This window comes from Macaca mulatta, chromosome 7 (assembly GCF_049350105.2).
Source record: "Macaca mulatta isolate MMU2019108-1 chromosome 7, T2T-MMU8v2.0, whole genome shotgun sequence".
Classification (NCBI taxonomy): Eukaryota; Metazoa; Chordata; class Mammalia; order Primates; family Cercopithecidae; genus Macaca; species Macaca mulatta.
Window position 1 is genome coordinate 11555138 of NC_133412.1, and position 17411 is coordinate 11572548.

The 17411-nt window shown below is 50.1% G+C and overlaps 1 protein-coding gene across 2 annotated transcripts; it reads right to left on the reverse strand.

Moving 5' to 3' along the window:
• Positions 1–621: 621 nt before the first annotated feature.
• On the reverse strand, positions 622–8496 carry LPCAT4 (lysophosphatidylcholine acyltransferase 4). Of its 2 annotated transcripts, XM_001087594.5 has the most exons (14): positions 8307–8496; positions 6888–7030; positions 6340–6560; positions 5565–5677; positions 5393–5453; positions 5040–5098; positions 4803–4837; positions 4165–4219; positions 3955–4037; positions 3574–3699; positions 3085–3217; positions 1874–1972; positions 1354–1510; positions 622–1068 (listed from the first exon to the last, which is right to left on the reverse strand). In XM_001087594.5, exons 1-14 carry the CDS (start codon positions 8418–8420, stop codon positions 893–895), a joined length of 1575 nt encoding a protein of 524 aa, XP_001087594.2. In that variant the 5' UTR covers positions 8421–8496; the 3' UTR covers positions 622–892. The 2 variants fall into 2 exon arrangements, with proteins under 2 accessions (XP_001087594.2, XP_014997288.2); XM_015141802.3 differs by lacking the exons at positions 6340–6560; positions 8307–8496 and having other exon boundaries at positions 6888–8271.
• Positions 8497–17411: the final 8915 nt, after the last annotated feature.

Consider the following 17411-nt stretch of genomic DNA (forward strand, 5'->3'; position numbering starts at 1 on the left):
TTTTTACCACATCATCCAGGCTGGTCTTGAACTCCTGGGCTCAAGCCATCTGCCTGCCCCAACCTCCCAGAGTGCTGGGATTACAGGCATGAGCTACCATGCCCGGCCTAATTTTCTAATTGTCCATAATTGTGTCTCTGGGGGTCTTGTTTTCCTCCTTGAAAAGAGGCTGGACAGAAAGGACTTCAGTGTCCTTACTCATCCTGTGGCAGAGAAACCCTCCTGTGTGGCTGGTCTGACCGGCAGGGAGGAGGCTGGTTCCTTACTGACAGCTCCTTGCTTCCACTAGGGGCGATGGAATCAAGTCTCAGTAGGATTATTAAATATGGAATGGTAGCAAGCTATTTTTTAATCTCCGATGAGGACAGAACAAGAGGGAATGCGCTGAAAAGAGGTTCGCGAAGAAGTCTGTTAGAATGTACATATGGGAGATGACAGCAGGAGGGAGGATAGGGAACCTCAGTATGATTTCTGTACAGGAAGGAGCCCTGTCCATCTGATAGTGAGGAAGACTCATCCAGCTATGGCCAAGAGGATGAACCTTGGAAACCTTCGGGATCTTCCAACAGGCATCCTACAACCATTCATCCCTTTCCTTCCCAAGTAATGATAACGTCAATGTGACTGGACTTCCTTTTTTTAATAGATATAGATTTATATTTATATATAAAATAGTTTTTTACAAAAAAAAAAAAAAAATCAACCAAACAAAAAATTAAAATCAACTTAAAAAAAAACAACCAAACAACAATAACAAAATTCAAACAGGAGCAGAGAGGGGCTGAGCGTAGGGGAGACCCCTGGCGCTGCCCTGAGGAGGAGGGGGTGGGGCTGAGGCACAGGGGAGGCCCCTGGCGCTGCCCTGAGGAGGAGAGGCGAGAGGCTGAGGCGCTCAGTCTCCCTTCTGCTTGGGTGCTTGCACAGTCCCGTTGGCCAGAGCAGTGGGGCTGCCTGGGGATGAGGCATTTGGTGTCTGGGAGGTGCCTCGAGAGGTGTGTGGGGGGCGCAGGTAGGTGCTGAAGAGCTTCCCATAGAGTGGGTCATGGAGGGAGAAGTTCTGGAACTGACCTGGACAAATCAGAGATGCGGAAAAGTGAAAAGATCTAAGAACGAGAAGAGAATCCCCGGCTCTTTTCTCAGAACTGAAACATCTTGTCCCTCTACTGTGTTTAACTTCTCAAATCCAGGTTTGTGTCCTCTCTTCCTTTCCAGCCTGTTCCTCCCAGCCTCACTTCTCACAGGCTCTGATCACCAGCACTGGTCACTAACCCTTGTTCCCTCCCAGCCCAGGGCTTTCCTGGATGCTGGCGGTGCCCCAAGTGCCCGTGCGGGGCTGAGAAGGCAGTGACTCACACAGGGACAGGCCTCGGCTGGGTCCTGCCTGGCACAGCTCAGCATGCAAAGCTGCGGCGGCAGGGCGGGGCGAACCCAGCAGCAGGTGCAGGATGCTGCTGAAGCCGGCTTCGCACAGCAGGCGGTGGGGCCCCTCTGCTTGCTCTTCAGCAAAGAGCTTGGGAGAGAAAGGGATGTGAGTCAAGTTCTCTCCTCGTGCCATGGCCTCACCCTGCCCCACAGACTGGCCTGACAGGCTCCTCCTCTTCCAAAAGGGTGGTGCACAAGCCTTCCCTGACCCTCAGTGCCCTTTCTGCAGAACTGTAGACTTTATAGCTTTTTCCGTCTTCTTCCTTCTTCTCGTTCCCAGCTAGGCCTCAACATAGAGGCTGGGGGTCTGCAGTTTTAGGCATTGTGGTACTTGGTTGGATACCAAGTGCCTACTATCTAGATGCTACTGGGAACGGCATACCAGAACAGGCCTCCTGGAGTGGGGTGAGCATAGCCACTAAGCACACCCCCCCCCGCCGCCCCCCAGTACCTCAAAGGCCAGACGAGTCAGCTCTTCCAGGTTCCTGCCCCCATCCAGAGCTGCTAGCGCAAGGGCCACATCTCGGAAGTCCACCAAACCCTTGGTATCCTGGAGTGAAAAAGAAACCAGGGCAATGCTGACTCCTCCCTCTTCTCAGCAAATAGTAGGGGTGATCCCTGTGATTGCTCCCCTCAGAACTGTGAGCCCCAAACTCTTTAGGATCGCTGGAATTTCTCTCAGGTCACCTGGTGACAAAGCCCTCCCACAAAGGAATCTCCTAGGAATGTCAGGGAATCCCTCAGGAACACTGAAGCTACCATGAAGTTTCTGACATGCCAGCGGACGGCAGTCCTGGTCCCCAGGCTAGACAAACTGGTTCTCTCTGACTCAGCCTATGCAGAAGAACTGGTCCAACAGACGGAAAGGGGGCCACAGGCGTAATTTCTTATGAAAAACGCGAGGAGCATGCCTGCTGTACCAGCTCCGCGGGAGACCACGGCATCTGAATGTGTTTCTGCTCTGCTACGGGCCAAGTCGGGGAAGCTCTTTTCAGGGACAGTCTGCCTCAATCTAAGGAATCTAGGCACGTGGTCACTCTGTCCCGTCAGAGGATGTTGAGGGTCACATTCTACATCTCAGATCAAAAAGCTCCTTGGGACCATTGTTGGTTGTTCATAAGCATTAAGAATCTTTTAGGACTTTTGTAAGTTGACCGGGGAACTTGGTTAAATCTTGAAATACACGGCTTGCTAAGAATCTTGAGAAAATTCCTCGAGAAGCTATAGGATATTTAAAATAATCTGCCCAAGTCCTACAGGTGCATCTGGGTCTCGAGCTCTCAACCATCTAACTGTCCAGTGTTGTTGCTTCTACGTGTCATCTTCCCAAGTAACCTTCATGGCTCTTCTTCAAAGACCCTCACCCAGCGCCTCACAAGGTCTGATGATTCCCCACCTTTGCCACTCCCTCAAGTGGTTTCAGAAATTTATAGTCCTCACTGATTATTTCTACCTTGTTCGTCCTCATAATGATAACACTGCTCTTAATGCTTGATTAAAAAATGAATCTTCAGTGGATTTCAGGGGATGGCCATCTAACAACAGCTGTTAGAACATGCACTGAGGACTCCAAACTGTGAGTGACTGATACGGCCACTAGGAAACGTGTCAGCCTGGAGGGAAGCCTGGGTTCTGCTCTGCTCTTTGTTCCAGCTCCTTTACCTGCTGGAAGTAGCCAAAGGCACCAGCCACCGTCTGAGGATCAGAGAGCTGTAGTTGCCTGGCAAACTCTTCCTGGCTGATCATTCGACTCCGGCCTGGCTCTGCCCCAGCGTCCACATAGCCAGGGGACAGCCTACAATGGAATTGTTGAAGGCAGAGAGCTGTCTCAGTTTCCTTCTGGACACACCATCGAGCAGGACTTCAGCCCCAGTACCAAGAGTTCCACCAGTACAGGTTCAGCTGCTGTTTTTCTAAGATGTACTGACTCATAGTCCCTTGAGAGCCCTTCTTACTTTTTTCACCTGCGTTATTACATATCCTTCCATGTATTCCCCATTTCCTTTTATTTACTCCATTATCTTTCTTTCCAGATTTTTTCATTTTTAAGATTTTCCTTCCTGCTTCTCATTTCTCCCCTTCCTACTCTCTGTTTCTCCCTCTCTCTCTCTCTGTGACACTGCTCACACCCTCATTTTCAAAACCACTTACCCAGCCTTCCGGAGCACTTTTCCCAGTTCCCAGAGCTGTGGCTCCAACGCCACCTTCAGCCGGCCCACCACAATCACAGGCAAGCTCCCTACGAACTCACATTCGGTGGCTGGAATGCCCAGAGCCCTACAGGATGAAGAGGGATAGGATGGAGGGGAAGGAAGCAGAGAAACTTCTGAGGGTTGGTTCCTGACCCTGGCAAGCTGACCGGAGGAGTAGATCAGGCCCCTTTAAATCTCCCCTCCTCTGTCTCAGCTGTTCAACAGCCCTTCCCACTGCCTACTCCACAATCTATGCCTGAAAACCTTGCCCCCCCTCCACCCCCTGGTGGCTCCTTTGCCCTGTGCAACTGCTCCAGGAAATACTTTGTGGGGCACTCACTGTGCCATGACCCTCTGAACATTGTTGGCATAGAGGGTGGGGTCCCTGCTCTCCTCAGGGCTGGGGTGATACACAGGAAGGAACTGAAACACAGACACACACAATTCTTATCAGAACCTCAGAGTGAGGTATGACCACTCCCACCCTCTTTTCCCAAGGTTTCAGGAGTGTGAGATGTACATTCTCCCACCCCACCCACGGGAGCCATACCTCCACATCCACAATGCTGCAGGGCTGAGAGGCTGTGAGCCAGAGGACTTGGAGTCTAAGAGAAGAGAGATTTCGATGCTCACCAATCTCTAACTATGGGCTCCTTCCCTGGCTCCCACACCCCACTCCCCTTCCCCAACCCAGGTGGGGAGTGGGAAGAGTTCTGCCTGTTGATATGGGGATGGGCTCCTAGACATACAGTCAGGTGGGTGAATATGCAGTTGGGAGACACACGGAAGGGCCAGAAACGCGGTAGAGAACGAGAGCAGAGCTGCATGGATGTGCCAGAGGAAGAACTGTAGGCAAGAGGAGGTTTGAGTAATGGAAGAAAAAGGCAAGAGGCATGCTGATGGTGAGGGCTCTCAAGAAGGGATAATCGAGGGAGAAAATCACAGAAACACGGGAAAATAAGTGCATAGGAGCCATAATAACAGCAGGAACAATTTAGGTGGGATAGCTAATCTAAGCACAGCCAGATTATATGGGGACATCAGGGGGAAAGTGGTGTCTCCTCTAGAGTTCTCTCAGTCCTCAGATGAAGAAGGGCCATTCACCTTGTCTGGAGATTGGAAGATGGGTCAGGAATTCTCTGATGGACCCCTGCTCCCCACCCTCACCCCAGAAACACCAGAACTCACACTCCAGGACCCCTCCATGCCCAGCTGGTGGTGTCCTATGGGAGAAACAGAGGTGAGGGCAGAAGAGCATTACTTTTTCCCCTGGAACTGGCCAATCACCTTTGAGCAGAGGGCCTGATCCCACCTCTGGTCACACCCCCAGTACACATCCCACCATAGCACCAACAGTTTTCACTTATTTCCATTTGGGGTGGATTTGTGCTCCCCCTTTCCACGCTTTCTTGGACTAAGACTCACCAGACTGTTGGGGTAGCGGATGAGGACAGGCTGCACAGGCACCCCTGCGATGAAGGCTCCTAAATCCCATTTCCACCCCCCACCCCCACAAGGCAGAGGTTAGTACACAGAAGCAGGCAGAGGGCATGAGGTATGGAGGTCTGGGACAGTTCTCAAATGAGACACGGCTTTGCTCCACTCATTGATAATTTTCTCTCTGACTCCCCAACTTGTCAGCATTAGCTAGGAGGCCCCCTGTCTCCCTTCCTCTCCTAGCCCTCCCACCCTTCCACTTCCTGGGTTACTTCAGAGTCCCTCCCCAAATCTGGAACTTCTTTTTCCTACAGCCCATCACGCATTATCATTGTATTCACCTGGTTTGAACTTAAGCAACGCCTTTTTGTTGGAACAGGTGCCCTCGGGAAAGAATAGCACCTGCGGGAAAAGAGCAGCATGAGGTGAAGAACAAGACTGAGGAGAGAGGAAAGGGAAGCCTGTTGAGGAGCACATGGCAAGTGAGAAGATGGTCTTGAGACCCTTACCCACCTGCGGCCACTTGCCTCCTGAGGTGGCCCGCCTTCGGACCTCCTCCACCACTCTGCGGCGAGAAGCCGGGTCATGCCGGGATACTAGGATGGCTTGGTTGAACCGAAGAAGGGCTGGGTTTGGGAAGGATACAGAGAGGAATCACTTCATTCCTACCCAGGGGCAGTAACATCTGCAGCCTCCACTTCCTCAACAGTGTGAGAAGTTTCTGCTCTCTCTCTTTTTTTTGTTTTGTTTGACACAGAGTTTCGCTTTTGTTGCCTAGGCTGGAGTGCAATGGCTGATCTCGGCTCACCGCAACCTCCGCCTCCTGGGTTCAAGCGATTCTCCTGCCTCAGCCTCCTGAGGAGCAGGGATTACAAGCATGGGCCACCACGCCTGGCTAATTTTTTTGTATTTTTAGTAGAGGCGGGGTTTCTCCATGTTGGTGGGGCTGGTCTCGAACTCCCGACCTCAGGTGATCCGCCCGCCTCGGCCTCCCAAAGTGCTGGGATTACAGGCGTGAGTCACCGCGCCTGGCCTGTTATCTCTTTGCCCTGGGACAATCCCTTTATAGTAGTTGTCCTTTTAGAGCACTGACCAGAACTCCCTCCAACACCTTCTCTCTGTCCCAGCCCTCAGAATTTAAGACTGGTTGACTAAGGGTGTTAATTTATATTTCACTTGCCAACAGTCCCTCCCCACTTGGAGGCCAGTTCTCTCCAGTGTCTTCATTCCTGACTTTTTTTGCCCAGAGTTGTCACCCTGCCCCTTCACCTGCTTTGAACCCTCTCACCTCCAATGACAGGAACAGAAAGGTTCTCAGCTCGGGACACAACTTTGGGCAGGTCACAGGGCAGCAGAACAATGGGGTCAAAGAAAGTGGAGTGTGGGGCAGCAACAAGGACAGGGGCTTGAAGGCGAGAGGCTCGCTGGCCGCGAACCCGAATCCGGAGGAAGCCCAGCAGGAAAAAGAGCAGGCGGCTCAGGCCTAGCACCCCGTTGTGGCACACAGTCCTGCCAGGGCAAGGCTGGGTATCAGCGGACGCAGTGGTTCTAACCCTCACCCGCCCCCAGGTTCAGGCACCGGGAAAGTAGGGCACCCCTCTTTTACCCTTAAATAGGATGTGACCAAGGGGCCAAGGTCTCTGGCCACTTTGGGACATACCAGGGCACATTACTTAGAGGTGAGGTCTGGGAACCACGTCTGAGCTTGGCTGACTCATCTCATCTACCCAAGCTAGACAGAATAGTTTCAGAATCCTCCCTTTTCTTCTTAAAGAGGGAGCAGAATAGACAGCAGAGAAGAGAAATAGGGTCTCTGGGGGCTGATTCCCCACTTACTTCCTCCATCCTGTAATTGGCTCCTGAAGCTGCTCCTCACTAAGACCGGCCACTTGCAGCCAGGCAAAGGGCCAGAGGAGAAAGAGGACGATAAAGGCCAGAAGCACTCGGATGGGGGCCAACAATGCCCCCAGGAGGCAGAACTGCAAAGGGTGCGAGAGAATGCCACTTTAGAGCTTGGATATGCTCCCTCCACAGCATCCCTCTCACACAAAGGGCAGACCCGGGAGCAAACAGCCATCATCCCTTGCATGTGACAGGTGGTGTGGGAACAGAAGAGGGGACTGGGACCCAAGGTGGGATGAAGATACCAATGAGGGCAAGAGGATAAAAGATTAATGGCATCAAGGGCCTTATTTCCTGTCTTTCAGTTGTTCCCTACCCCACTTATAAAACCGAACGTCATAAAACGCATCTAGCAGTTAGAGGATTTAATAAGAATGCAAGCGAAAGTGCAGGGCGCTGTGCTTGATGTACAGTAGGTTAGAGATAGGTCCTCCTCCCCCACATCTTGTTCCATAAATAGCTCCTATGCCCAACAGAAACCAGGTGCACAGATCTTCCCACTTCGGGCCTAGGAGGCAGAGGGTTGTAAACAGCGAGAGGTCCAGTTTTCAGGCCCCAGGTCAGTTTCTAACACTGCTCAACAGTAATCCTATAGTACTGGGGGATACGGGAGACAGGAGCTCGGCCCCACTCCGCATGGGAGAGGTTGCCAGGAGCCAGGGTGACTCCATAGGCTGCCTTGGGGAAGAAGCAGGTAAACAAACCTAGCCCCTGGAGCCTGCCTCCGGGGAGGTGATGACAGCAGAAACCTTGGACACTCCCTCCCCACACCACCTCCCAGTTCCCCTAGGCTGGCGCGGCCCTCCACTTCCTGTAGCCAACCTCCCTCTCAGCCTCCCTGCCCCCACCGGGAGGTGCTGCAGTGCGGGGTGGAGGGGGGTTGGAGGGAGTGGGAAGAGGGAGTGTAGGAAAGGGCACAAGGTCGCAGGCTCCCGGCTCAGAAACGTCTTCCCTCTAAGTCATGCCTCGGAGGAACACTCGGCACGCCCCCGCCCCCACCCCCGGCTTCCCGTAGCCTCTAACTCCATCCTAGCCATCCGGCTCTGCAGAATGTAATCCGCATTCCCCAGCGTCCTTCATCTCTCCAACCCTAGGGTCCCCTGCAGTCCTCCATCCCCACCTACTCAGTTCTTCCACATCTTCGAGCCTGTCTATCGCACAAGCCCGCAGCGTCCTCTCCAGGGCTCCTTGCCCACCCGCGGCCGCCCCCACGTGCGCACCCTCGGACTCCAGCTCCGCAAGCCTCTCAGCCATCTCCTTCTCATGGATCCCCAAGCCCACCTTTGCCAGGGCTCAAACGGCCCCATTTTCTATCCCCACGGGTCCTTCCGACGCCCGCTCCCTACACATTACCTTCACCCTCTGGAGGCGGGAGAGATGTAACTCATGCACGAAGGGGTTGGGGGATGCTGGGGGTCCGGGGGTGGGATCGAGGGGGGCCCAGTCCCCCGGACTTCCCTGGCTCATGGCGGGAGAAGGTGGGAGGGAGGGCACCCCGGCCCCGGCCCCGGCCACCACTCTGCAGAGCAGCTGCTGCTGCAGCAGCGGCGGCGGCGGCGCTCTGGCCCTGGCCCCGCCCGGTGCGGGCGGCCGAGGGGCGGGGAGCAGGCGGCGCAGCCCAGCCCGCCCGCGTTGTCAGGGCGCCGGCCGAGGGGCGGGGCTTCCAGCGCCCGGGCGCCCCTGCTCCTCCGCGCCCGCCGCGGCGCCCGCAGTCCCTGGGGCCATTGTTTCGCGGCTGCCAGGGTTGAAGCGGGCTACCCCTAGGCTTTGGCCCCTCAGTCGTTCCTCTCTGAAGACCTGGCCTCCGCCTCGGAGCCGGAGTGGGTCTTGGAGCTGGGCGCAGAGCTCAGAGTGCCCTCGGTCCCCGCCCGGGCGTCGAGGTCACCCCGCGAGCGCAGATCAGGGTGAGGCTCTTGGGTTGCTATGCAGGGAGGGACAGGTGAGCCGGATGCGGAGCCCGACGGCTCGGGGGTGAGGCGGCGCCCGGCTCTCCCTGTGGGCTCCTTGGCCGGGTCCGCGTCTCCTCGCAGGCGGACCACCTTTCCTTCCCGGTCCGGGGGACGCCATCGCGCGGGGACTTGAGGCACTTGCGTCCTCTGGCGGCTGCATGGCGCCCCGCAACTCTCCACCTCCGCGTCCTGCCTGTGCGAGGCAGGGCCGCCTTTACTGGTGTGAGGGTTGCTTGAACCCTTGAGGTGCCAGGAATCCCTAGTACACTGACCCATGTGCTTCCCATGAGCCGGACAAGGTCTGGCGGGGGAGAGGCAGTGGTTGCTAATCTCTGGTTCCTCTCTGGGTGAACGCCGAGGACACGGTAGTAATTCCCCTCACCCACAAGCTCCAAGCTACCCTAGGAAACAAACTCTTTAGCCTCAGGCCATCATTTGAGATCTGGGACCAGGGAATTAGGTGAACTCTGAGATCCATTGCCATGACAAAAGGGATAAGAGTTTCATTGCTTGAGAAAAGAATGTGCCAAAGTTCACTTTGTTTTATTTCTTCTGCCCAGTGAATGGCAGTTAGGGAAGGTGAAGGAAGACAGTGAAAGAAAAAGAGACCTCTCATAACCAATAGCGTTTGCTGCCACTGGCTTCTCCTTTAAACCAAACTCCAAATTAATCTCCTCCAAGAAATTTTCTGAGCCCAGGCTGAGAAGGTTGAAGGCTCATGCATCCTACTGAGACCAAGGAGCTGCACTGGGATATTTTTGTATAGAACACGGAGGTTCCAACACAAATACATCATTTCCAAATTTTATTTTTTTATAGATAGGGTCTCGCTATATTGCCCAGGCTGGTCTCGAACTCCTGGCCTCAAGTGATCCTCCCATGGGACTACAAGTAGTGAGCCACCGTGTCCAGCCCTTTTTTTTTTTTTTTTTTTTTTTTTTTTTAAGCAGATGATTTCAGCTTTCTCACCAGAATGGAGAAAGTACAACCGCATTTATTAATCTCCCTTGCCTTGCCTTTGGGGAGAAGGAGTTTTGTGTATGTGTGTGTGTGTGTTTTGAGACGGAGTTTCACTCTTGTTGCCCCAGCTGGAGTACAATGGCGCAATCTTGGCTCACTGCATCCTCTGCCTCCCGGGTCAAGCAATTCTCCTGCCTCAGCCTCCCAGAGCAGCTGGGATTACAGGTGCCTGCCACCATGCTGGGCTAATTATTATTATTATTATTATTATTATTTTGGTATTTTTAGTAAAGACGGGGTTTTGCCATGTTAGTCAGGCTGGTCTCAAACTCCTGACCTCAGGTGATCAGCCCGCCTCGGCCTCCCAAAGTGCTGGGATTACAGGTGTGAACCACCAGGCCCGGTCTCCTGCAAATTTTATTTGATGCACACGTGTGTGGAAGTCATACAGAATATAAAAACTCAGAGAAATGGCCAAATGGTTGCTTTTATACCACCTTGAGGTTACAGAAAGAATGGGAGCTTGCATTTGGGCAAAACAGGTTTTGGTGGCAAGACAGGTTATGGGAGGGGGAGAAGAAGAGGCTTGGCTAGCAAAGACAGTCTTGGTGAACAAATGAAATCTCACAGAGAGTAGCCTTTAGAAGGAATAGATGGTAAAAGTTTCTGTCAGGCCTTTAAAGATGCCAGACTCTCATTTAATCTTTCCTAGATCTGGACAAGGGAGAGCACCAGAGAAAGCCTGTCTGCATCAATGCAGATTCTCTGCAGATGCAAATTTCCCCCACAAAAGACAGCTTTGCAGGCTTTCCGAACAGTCATCTCAAAATATGTCAAATTTGGAATGAAATTTTTTGGTGCTCTTCAAGAGCAATGAATACTATGAAAACCCAACTACAGGGGTAGAGTTTTGATAATCAAATATTTGCTAGTGTCAGTCATCCAGGATGAACTAAAAAGTTCATTTCTATGAATGAGTCATGAAAGCATCCACATTTCCCCTTTTTCTAGCCCCTCACCGTCTTTGCTATTATGGTGGCCTTTCTGCAGGCAATCTGAGAAGGGGCAACCCAGTTGTAAAGAATAACGTTAAGAAATTGATAATCTCTGGTAGCATCTGTCATTCCCTCCAAAATAGCCACCAGGCCAGACACGTTCCTCCTCCACCTGACCCCTGTATCTGTATCAGTCACCATTACCTGGGGGTAATGGAGACAATGACATATCAATGGAATTCTGGATTATTGGATAACATTAATCTTCTCTTGGAAGGGGGACCAGACAGAAGCCAGAAGTTACTCCTATCTAGACTCCCTCCCAACCTCGCATGTTTTATAGCCTCAAATAAAGCAGTCAGCATTCTCAGCATTCTTTTCTTCTTTTTCTTCTCCTCTTCCTCCTTCGCCACCTCCTCCCCTTCTTCCTCCTCCTTTCCCTTCTCCTCTTCCCCTTCCCCCCTTCTTTTTCCTTCTTCCTTCTTCTTTCTTCTTTCTTCTCTTCCTCCTCTTCATCCCCTCCCTCCTCCTTTCCCTCCTCCTCCTCCTTTTCCTCCTCTTCTCCTCCTCCCTCTCTTCCCCTCCTCCTCCTCTTCCTCCTCTCCCCTTCCTTCTCTTCCCCCACTTCCTACCTCTCCTACTCCTCTTTCCCCCTCTCCTCCTCTTCCTTCTCCTTCTCCCCCACTCCTACCCCTCCCACCTCCTTCTCCTCCCCCCACCTCCTTCTCCTCCTCCTTCTTTTAAATAGAGGCAGGGTTTGCGTTGTTGGTCTTAAACTCCTGGGCTCAAGTGATCATTCTGCCTCAGCCTCCCAAAGTGCTAGGATTACAGGTGTGGGTCACTACTGGTGGCCTGTCCTTTTTAAATTTTTAATTATATTAATTTTTCATTTCTTTTTAATAGAGATAGGGTCTCACTATGTTGACCAGACTGGTCTGGAACTCCTGGTCTCAAGCAATCATCCTGCCTCAGCCTCCCAAAGTGCTAGGATTACAGGCATGAGCCACCACACTAGGCCAAGATTTATTTCTGTTATGAACTGAATGTTTGTGTCTCCCTTCCCCCCAGTTCATATGTTGAAGCCCTAGACCCCAATGTGATGGTTATTTGAAGGTGCAGTCTCTGGGAGATTGGGTCTAGATTAGGTCATGAGGGTAGGACCCTCATGATGGGATTAGTGCCTTTATAAGAAGAGAAAGAGAGAGAGAGAGAGATCTTTCTTTCCGTGAGTACACATGGAGGAAAGGACATGTGAGAAGACAGCTGTCTACATTATCTGAAAGTCGGCTCTCACCAGACACCAAATCTGTAGGCACCTTGATCTTGAACTTCCCAGACTCTAGAACTATGATAAATTAATTTCTGTTGTTTAAGCCACCCAGTCGATTGCATCTTATTACAGCAGCCTGAGAAGATTAAGACAATGTCTTAAAAGTTCTTAGAGACGATTCCATAGCTTTATCTATTATTTAAAGGAGGGTAGGTTTCTGTACATCTTGTGTTTTCCAAGCTAGTTCCAATTTTATAATTTCATTTTTTTCAATTAAGGCAATTCATACATGCATAGTTACACATAATTTTATTTTTATGCTTTTTTTTTTTTTTAGACAGAGTCTTGCTCTGTCTCCCAGGCTGGAGTGCAGTGGCGCGATCTCAGCTCACTGCAAGCTCCACCTCCCAGGTTCATGCCATTCTCCTGCCTCAGCCTCCCGAGTAGCTGGGACTACAGGTGCCTGCCACCACACCTGGCTAATTTTTTGTATTTTTAGTAGAGACGGGGTTTCATCCCGTTAGCCAGGATGGTCTCGATGTCCTGACCTCGTGATCCACCCGCCTCGGCCTCCCAAAGTGCTGGGATTACAGGCATGAGCCACCGCGCCTGGCCCTTATGCCTTTAATATTGTATTTTATTTTTTTAACATGTGCACTTTTATTGAACTGGTCTCAAGTCAGTGTATAGGTAACCCCTTGCTACTTTCACACCTCCACCCAATCCCAGGGTGACCAAAAGCCTTCATACACATCAAGTTTAGGGACAAAAAGTATGGCCCCAATGACTCATTCAATAAAACAAAATAGATGCAGTGGCTCACGCTTGTAATCCCAGCACTTTGGGAGGCCAAGGTGGGCCAATCACTTGAGCTTCGGAATTTGAGACCAGCCTGGGCAATATGGTGAAATCCCATCTTTACCAAAAATACAAAAAATTAGCCAGGCGGGGTCATGCGCTCCTGTGGTCCTAGCTACTCAGGAGGCTGAGGTGGGAGGATTACTTGAGCCTGGGAGGCGGAGGTTGCAGTGAGCTGAGATCGCCTCACTGCATTCCAGCCTGGGTGACAGAGTGAGACCCTGTCTCAAAAAAGAATAAAAACAAAACAAAAATAAAATACTATTAAGTTATTAAGGCTAAGATTTAAAACATTGTGCATTACATAATTTACATGAAAGCAATGCCATCACCTCCCCTGTGTGGACTTGGGAGAGGACTGGGCCATTTTCCTTAGAGAGAAGTGGAGTGGCTTTTGGGAGGGCAAAGGAACTTCCTGTAACGATACATTTCATGATATTTGGAATGACTATTTAAAACAAAAGAACAGGCCTGGCGTGGTGGCTCACGCCTGCAATCCTAGCATTTTGTAAGGCTGGGGCAGACACATCACCCAAGCGCAGAAGTTTGAGACCAGCCTGGGCAACATAGTGAGACCCCTGTTCTACATAAGATAGAAAACTAGCAAGGTATGGTGGTGTGCACTGTAGTCCCAGTTATTTGGGAAGCTGAGGTGAGAGGATTACCTGAGCCCTGGAGGTTGAGGTTGCAGTGAGCTGTGATTGGGCCACTGCACTACAGCCTCGGTGACAGAGTGAGACCCTCGGAGTGAGACCCTGTCTCAAAATAAATAAAATGAAAATAACTAGGTACAACCAAAGTTCTCGAACTTTGGGGGAGGCTCGCTCCAACAGACTGTTGTCACTTTCACCATTCCAGTTTGTAAATCCTGAATTATCAAGTCAAAAAAAAAAAACAACAAAAAACCCAAAACCAAAACAGAACCCCAAACCAATCAAACACACAAAAACCCCTCAGAAAACAGGTAAAGCCATGCCAATCTCATCTTGTTTTCTATGCAAGTTAGGTTTTTGTTAAGAGAGGGTATAACACAACTAAGTAACAGTCTGTTTAGAAGCATTTGCAGTGGAAGATGGGGGTGAGAGAAGTGGGACTCGTATTCCTGCCTGTGGATCTGCATCTGCTAGAAGGTGGACAGCGAGGCCAGGATGGAACCAATGATACACATGGAGTATTTGCACTCAGCAGGAGCAATAATCTTGCTTGTTCATCATGCTGGGAGCCAGGGCAGTGATCTCCTTTTGCATCCTGCTGGGCGATGCCAGGGGACACAGTGGTGCCGCCGGACAGCACTGCATTGGCGTACAGGCCTTTATGGATGTCCACGTCACACTTCATGATGGAATTGAAGGTAGTTTCATGGATGTCACGACTGCATGGTTGAAGCTGTTTTCCTGCCTCACCCTCCTGAGTAGCTGGTATTACAAGCATGCACCACCACGCCCAGCTAATTTTTGTATTTTTAGTAGAGACGGTGTTTCACCATGTTGACCAGGATAGCCTCGATCTCCTGACCTCATGATCTTCCCACCTTGGCCTCCCAAAGTGTTGGGATTTACAGGCATGAGCCACCATGCCCAGCCCCAAAATACATTTCTTTGAGAGAGATATATATATATATTATACATATATATTATATAATATATACTTATATATTGTATATTATATATTTTATATGTTATATTAGTTTATATATTTTATATATATGTGTGTGTGTATATTTTAATAGAGTCTGTTACGCAGGCTGGAGTGCAGTGATGTGATCTTGGCTCATTGCAACCTCTGCCTCCTGAGTTCAAGCAATTCTAGTGCTTTAGCTTCCCAAGTTGCTGGGATTACAGGCATGCATCACCACACCTAGCTAATTGTTGTATTTTTAGTAGAGATGGGGTTTCACCCTGTTGGCCAGGCTGGTCTTGAACTCCTGGCCTCAAATGATCCACCCACCTTGGCCTCCCAAAGTGCTGGGATTACAGGCAAGAGTCACCATACCCGGCCTTTGATAGATTTTGAAATGGTCCTGCAAAGCTTTCTCTTGTTGGGAAAATCTATATTCTATAGAGAATCCTTGATCCTTTCCTGATCCAGGAAGGAATTAACCAAGTCTGACACCTTTTTAGGTCTGATAAGAGCTCTGAGGCCTGCTACCTGAAGGTTTCATCTGCATGATAAAACCTTGGTCTCCACAACCCCTTATCTTAACCCAGACCTTCCTTTAGATTGATTCCAGGTCTTTAGATAATAAACTCTTTCTCTTTTTGGTAGAAGATAGCTTAAAAAACACACACTCCAAAAAACCTCTTTCAACCAATTGTCAGTTTGAAAATCTTTGAATCCACCTGTGACCTGGAAGGCAACACCCCTCGCCCCCTCAAGTTGTCCCACCTTTCCTGACCGAACCAGTGTACATCTTACACTTATTGATTGACGTCTTATATTTCCCGCGCAATGTATAAAACCAGACTGTAGCCCAACTATCCTGGGCACATGTTCTCTGGATCTCCTGCAGCTGTCTCATGGGCCATTGGTCACTCATATTTGGCTCAGAATAAATCTCTTCAAATATTTTATAGAGTTTGACCTTTTCATCAACAATTTCTATTCTTTTTTTTTTTTTTTTGAGACGGAGTCTTGCTCTGTCGCCCAGGCTGGAGTGCAGTGGCACAATCTCTGCTCACTGCAAGCTCCGCCTCCCGGGTTTACGCCATTCTCCTGCCTCAGCCTCCGGAGTAGCTGAGACTACAGGCGCCCGCCACCTTGCCCGGCTAGTTCTTTGTCTTTTTAGTAGAGACAGGGTTTCAAATTTCTATTCTTTTATCATTTGTTTTCCTCGTCTTTTGTGTGTCCTGCAATGTCTTTGCTTCTTGCCACTCCTTGTCGGGTTGTTACTTCGTTGTATTGTCAGAGGCATTTGAACCAGAGTGACTCCATCTTGAATAGGGGCTGGGTAAAATAAGGCTGAGAACTACTGGGCTGCATTCCCAGGAGGACAGGTATTCTTAGCCACAGGATGAGACAGAAGGTCAGCATGAGGTACGGGTCACAAAGACCTTGTTGACAAAAGGATGCGGTAAAGAAGCTAGACAAAACCCACTAAAACCAAGTTGGCAACAAAAGTGACCTCTGGTTGTCCTCACTGCTCATTATACACTAATTACAATGCATTAGCATGCTAAAAGAGACTCCCACCAGCACCATGACAGTTTACAGATGGCATGGCAATGTCAGGAAGTTATCCTATAAGGTCTAAAAAAGGGAGGAACCCTCAGTTCCACAAATTGCCCACCCCTTCCCCAGAAAACTTATGAATAATCCACCCGCTGTTTAACATATAATCAAGAAGTAACTATAAGTATAATCGGCTGAGTAGCCCATGCCGCTGCTCTGCCTGTGAAGTAGCCATTCTTTATTCCTTTACTTTCTTAATAAACTTGCTTTCACTTTAGTCTGTGGACTCTGAATTCTTTCTTGTGTGAGGTCCAAGAACCCTCTCTTGGGGTCTGGATCAGGATCCCTTTCTGGTAACGTCTTCTGGTTGAACCACGAGGGGACAATATTGAGGAAACCTCTGACCCAAAGAAAACAGCAGTACCAATTGGCCGACTTTGAGTAAGTGGTGGGGTCCATTTAACCTGGGTAAAGGATGGAATTGGGTTAGAAGCCCAACTTAGGAGGGTTAGAGTCCCTACTAAGACAGAGAGGGTTAAAGGCCTCTCTTAATAAAAGGCAAACTTGACCAAACTTGGGTTCGAGGCCCAACTTAGGAAGATTAGAGCCCTTCCTAAGATTTAGGAGGTTACAGGTTAGAGGTCCCTCTCAGTAAAGTCCGTCTTGGTTAAAAACGGATTTGGCATTATGGGATGTTAACTGCTGTTCTCTTTGGATTAATCTGCCTTGCACTTTTTGCTGATGGCTGTGGATGACAGGATTAGGCATGTACAGGGTCACCGGACGTGGGAGCATTTTTCTCCCTAAAGGGGGAAACTTGAGAGCTGATGGGACTGCTGGAAGAGATCCCTACATTACTGAAAAGTGGGTGCCTGAACTTTTGATTCAGTGTCGCCACAATGGGTGGGTCTTTCTCTGGCCTCCCGGAGCTATGTGCCCTGCCACAGACAGTGCTTTTCTCCCCTTTTCTCCTTTCTCTTTTCTATCTTTTCTGTTACTCAGAGCAACTGTCTGCTCTTTCATCTTGCCCAGAGACCACATGTTGAAACTCCTGGTTAGAAGATCATTATACCCTACTTTTTTTTTTTTTAAGCATATAAGCAAGAAGTAACTATAAGTATAATCAGTTGAGCAGCCCATGCCGCTGTTCTGTCTATGGAGTAGCCATTCTTTATTCCTTTACTTTCTTTCCTTTTTTTTTCTTTTTTGAGACGGAGTTTTTCCTCTTGTCCCCCAGGCTGAAGTGCAGTGGCACTAT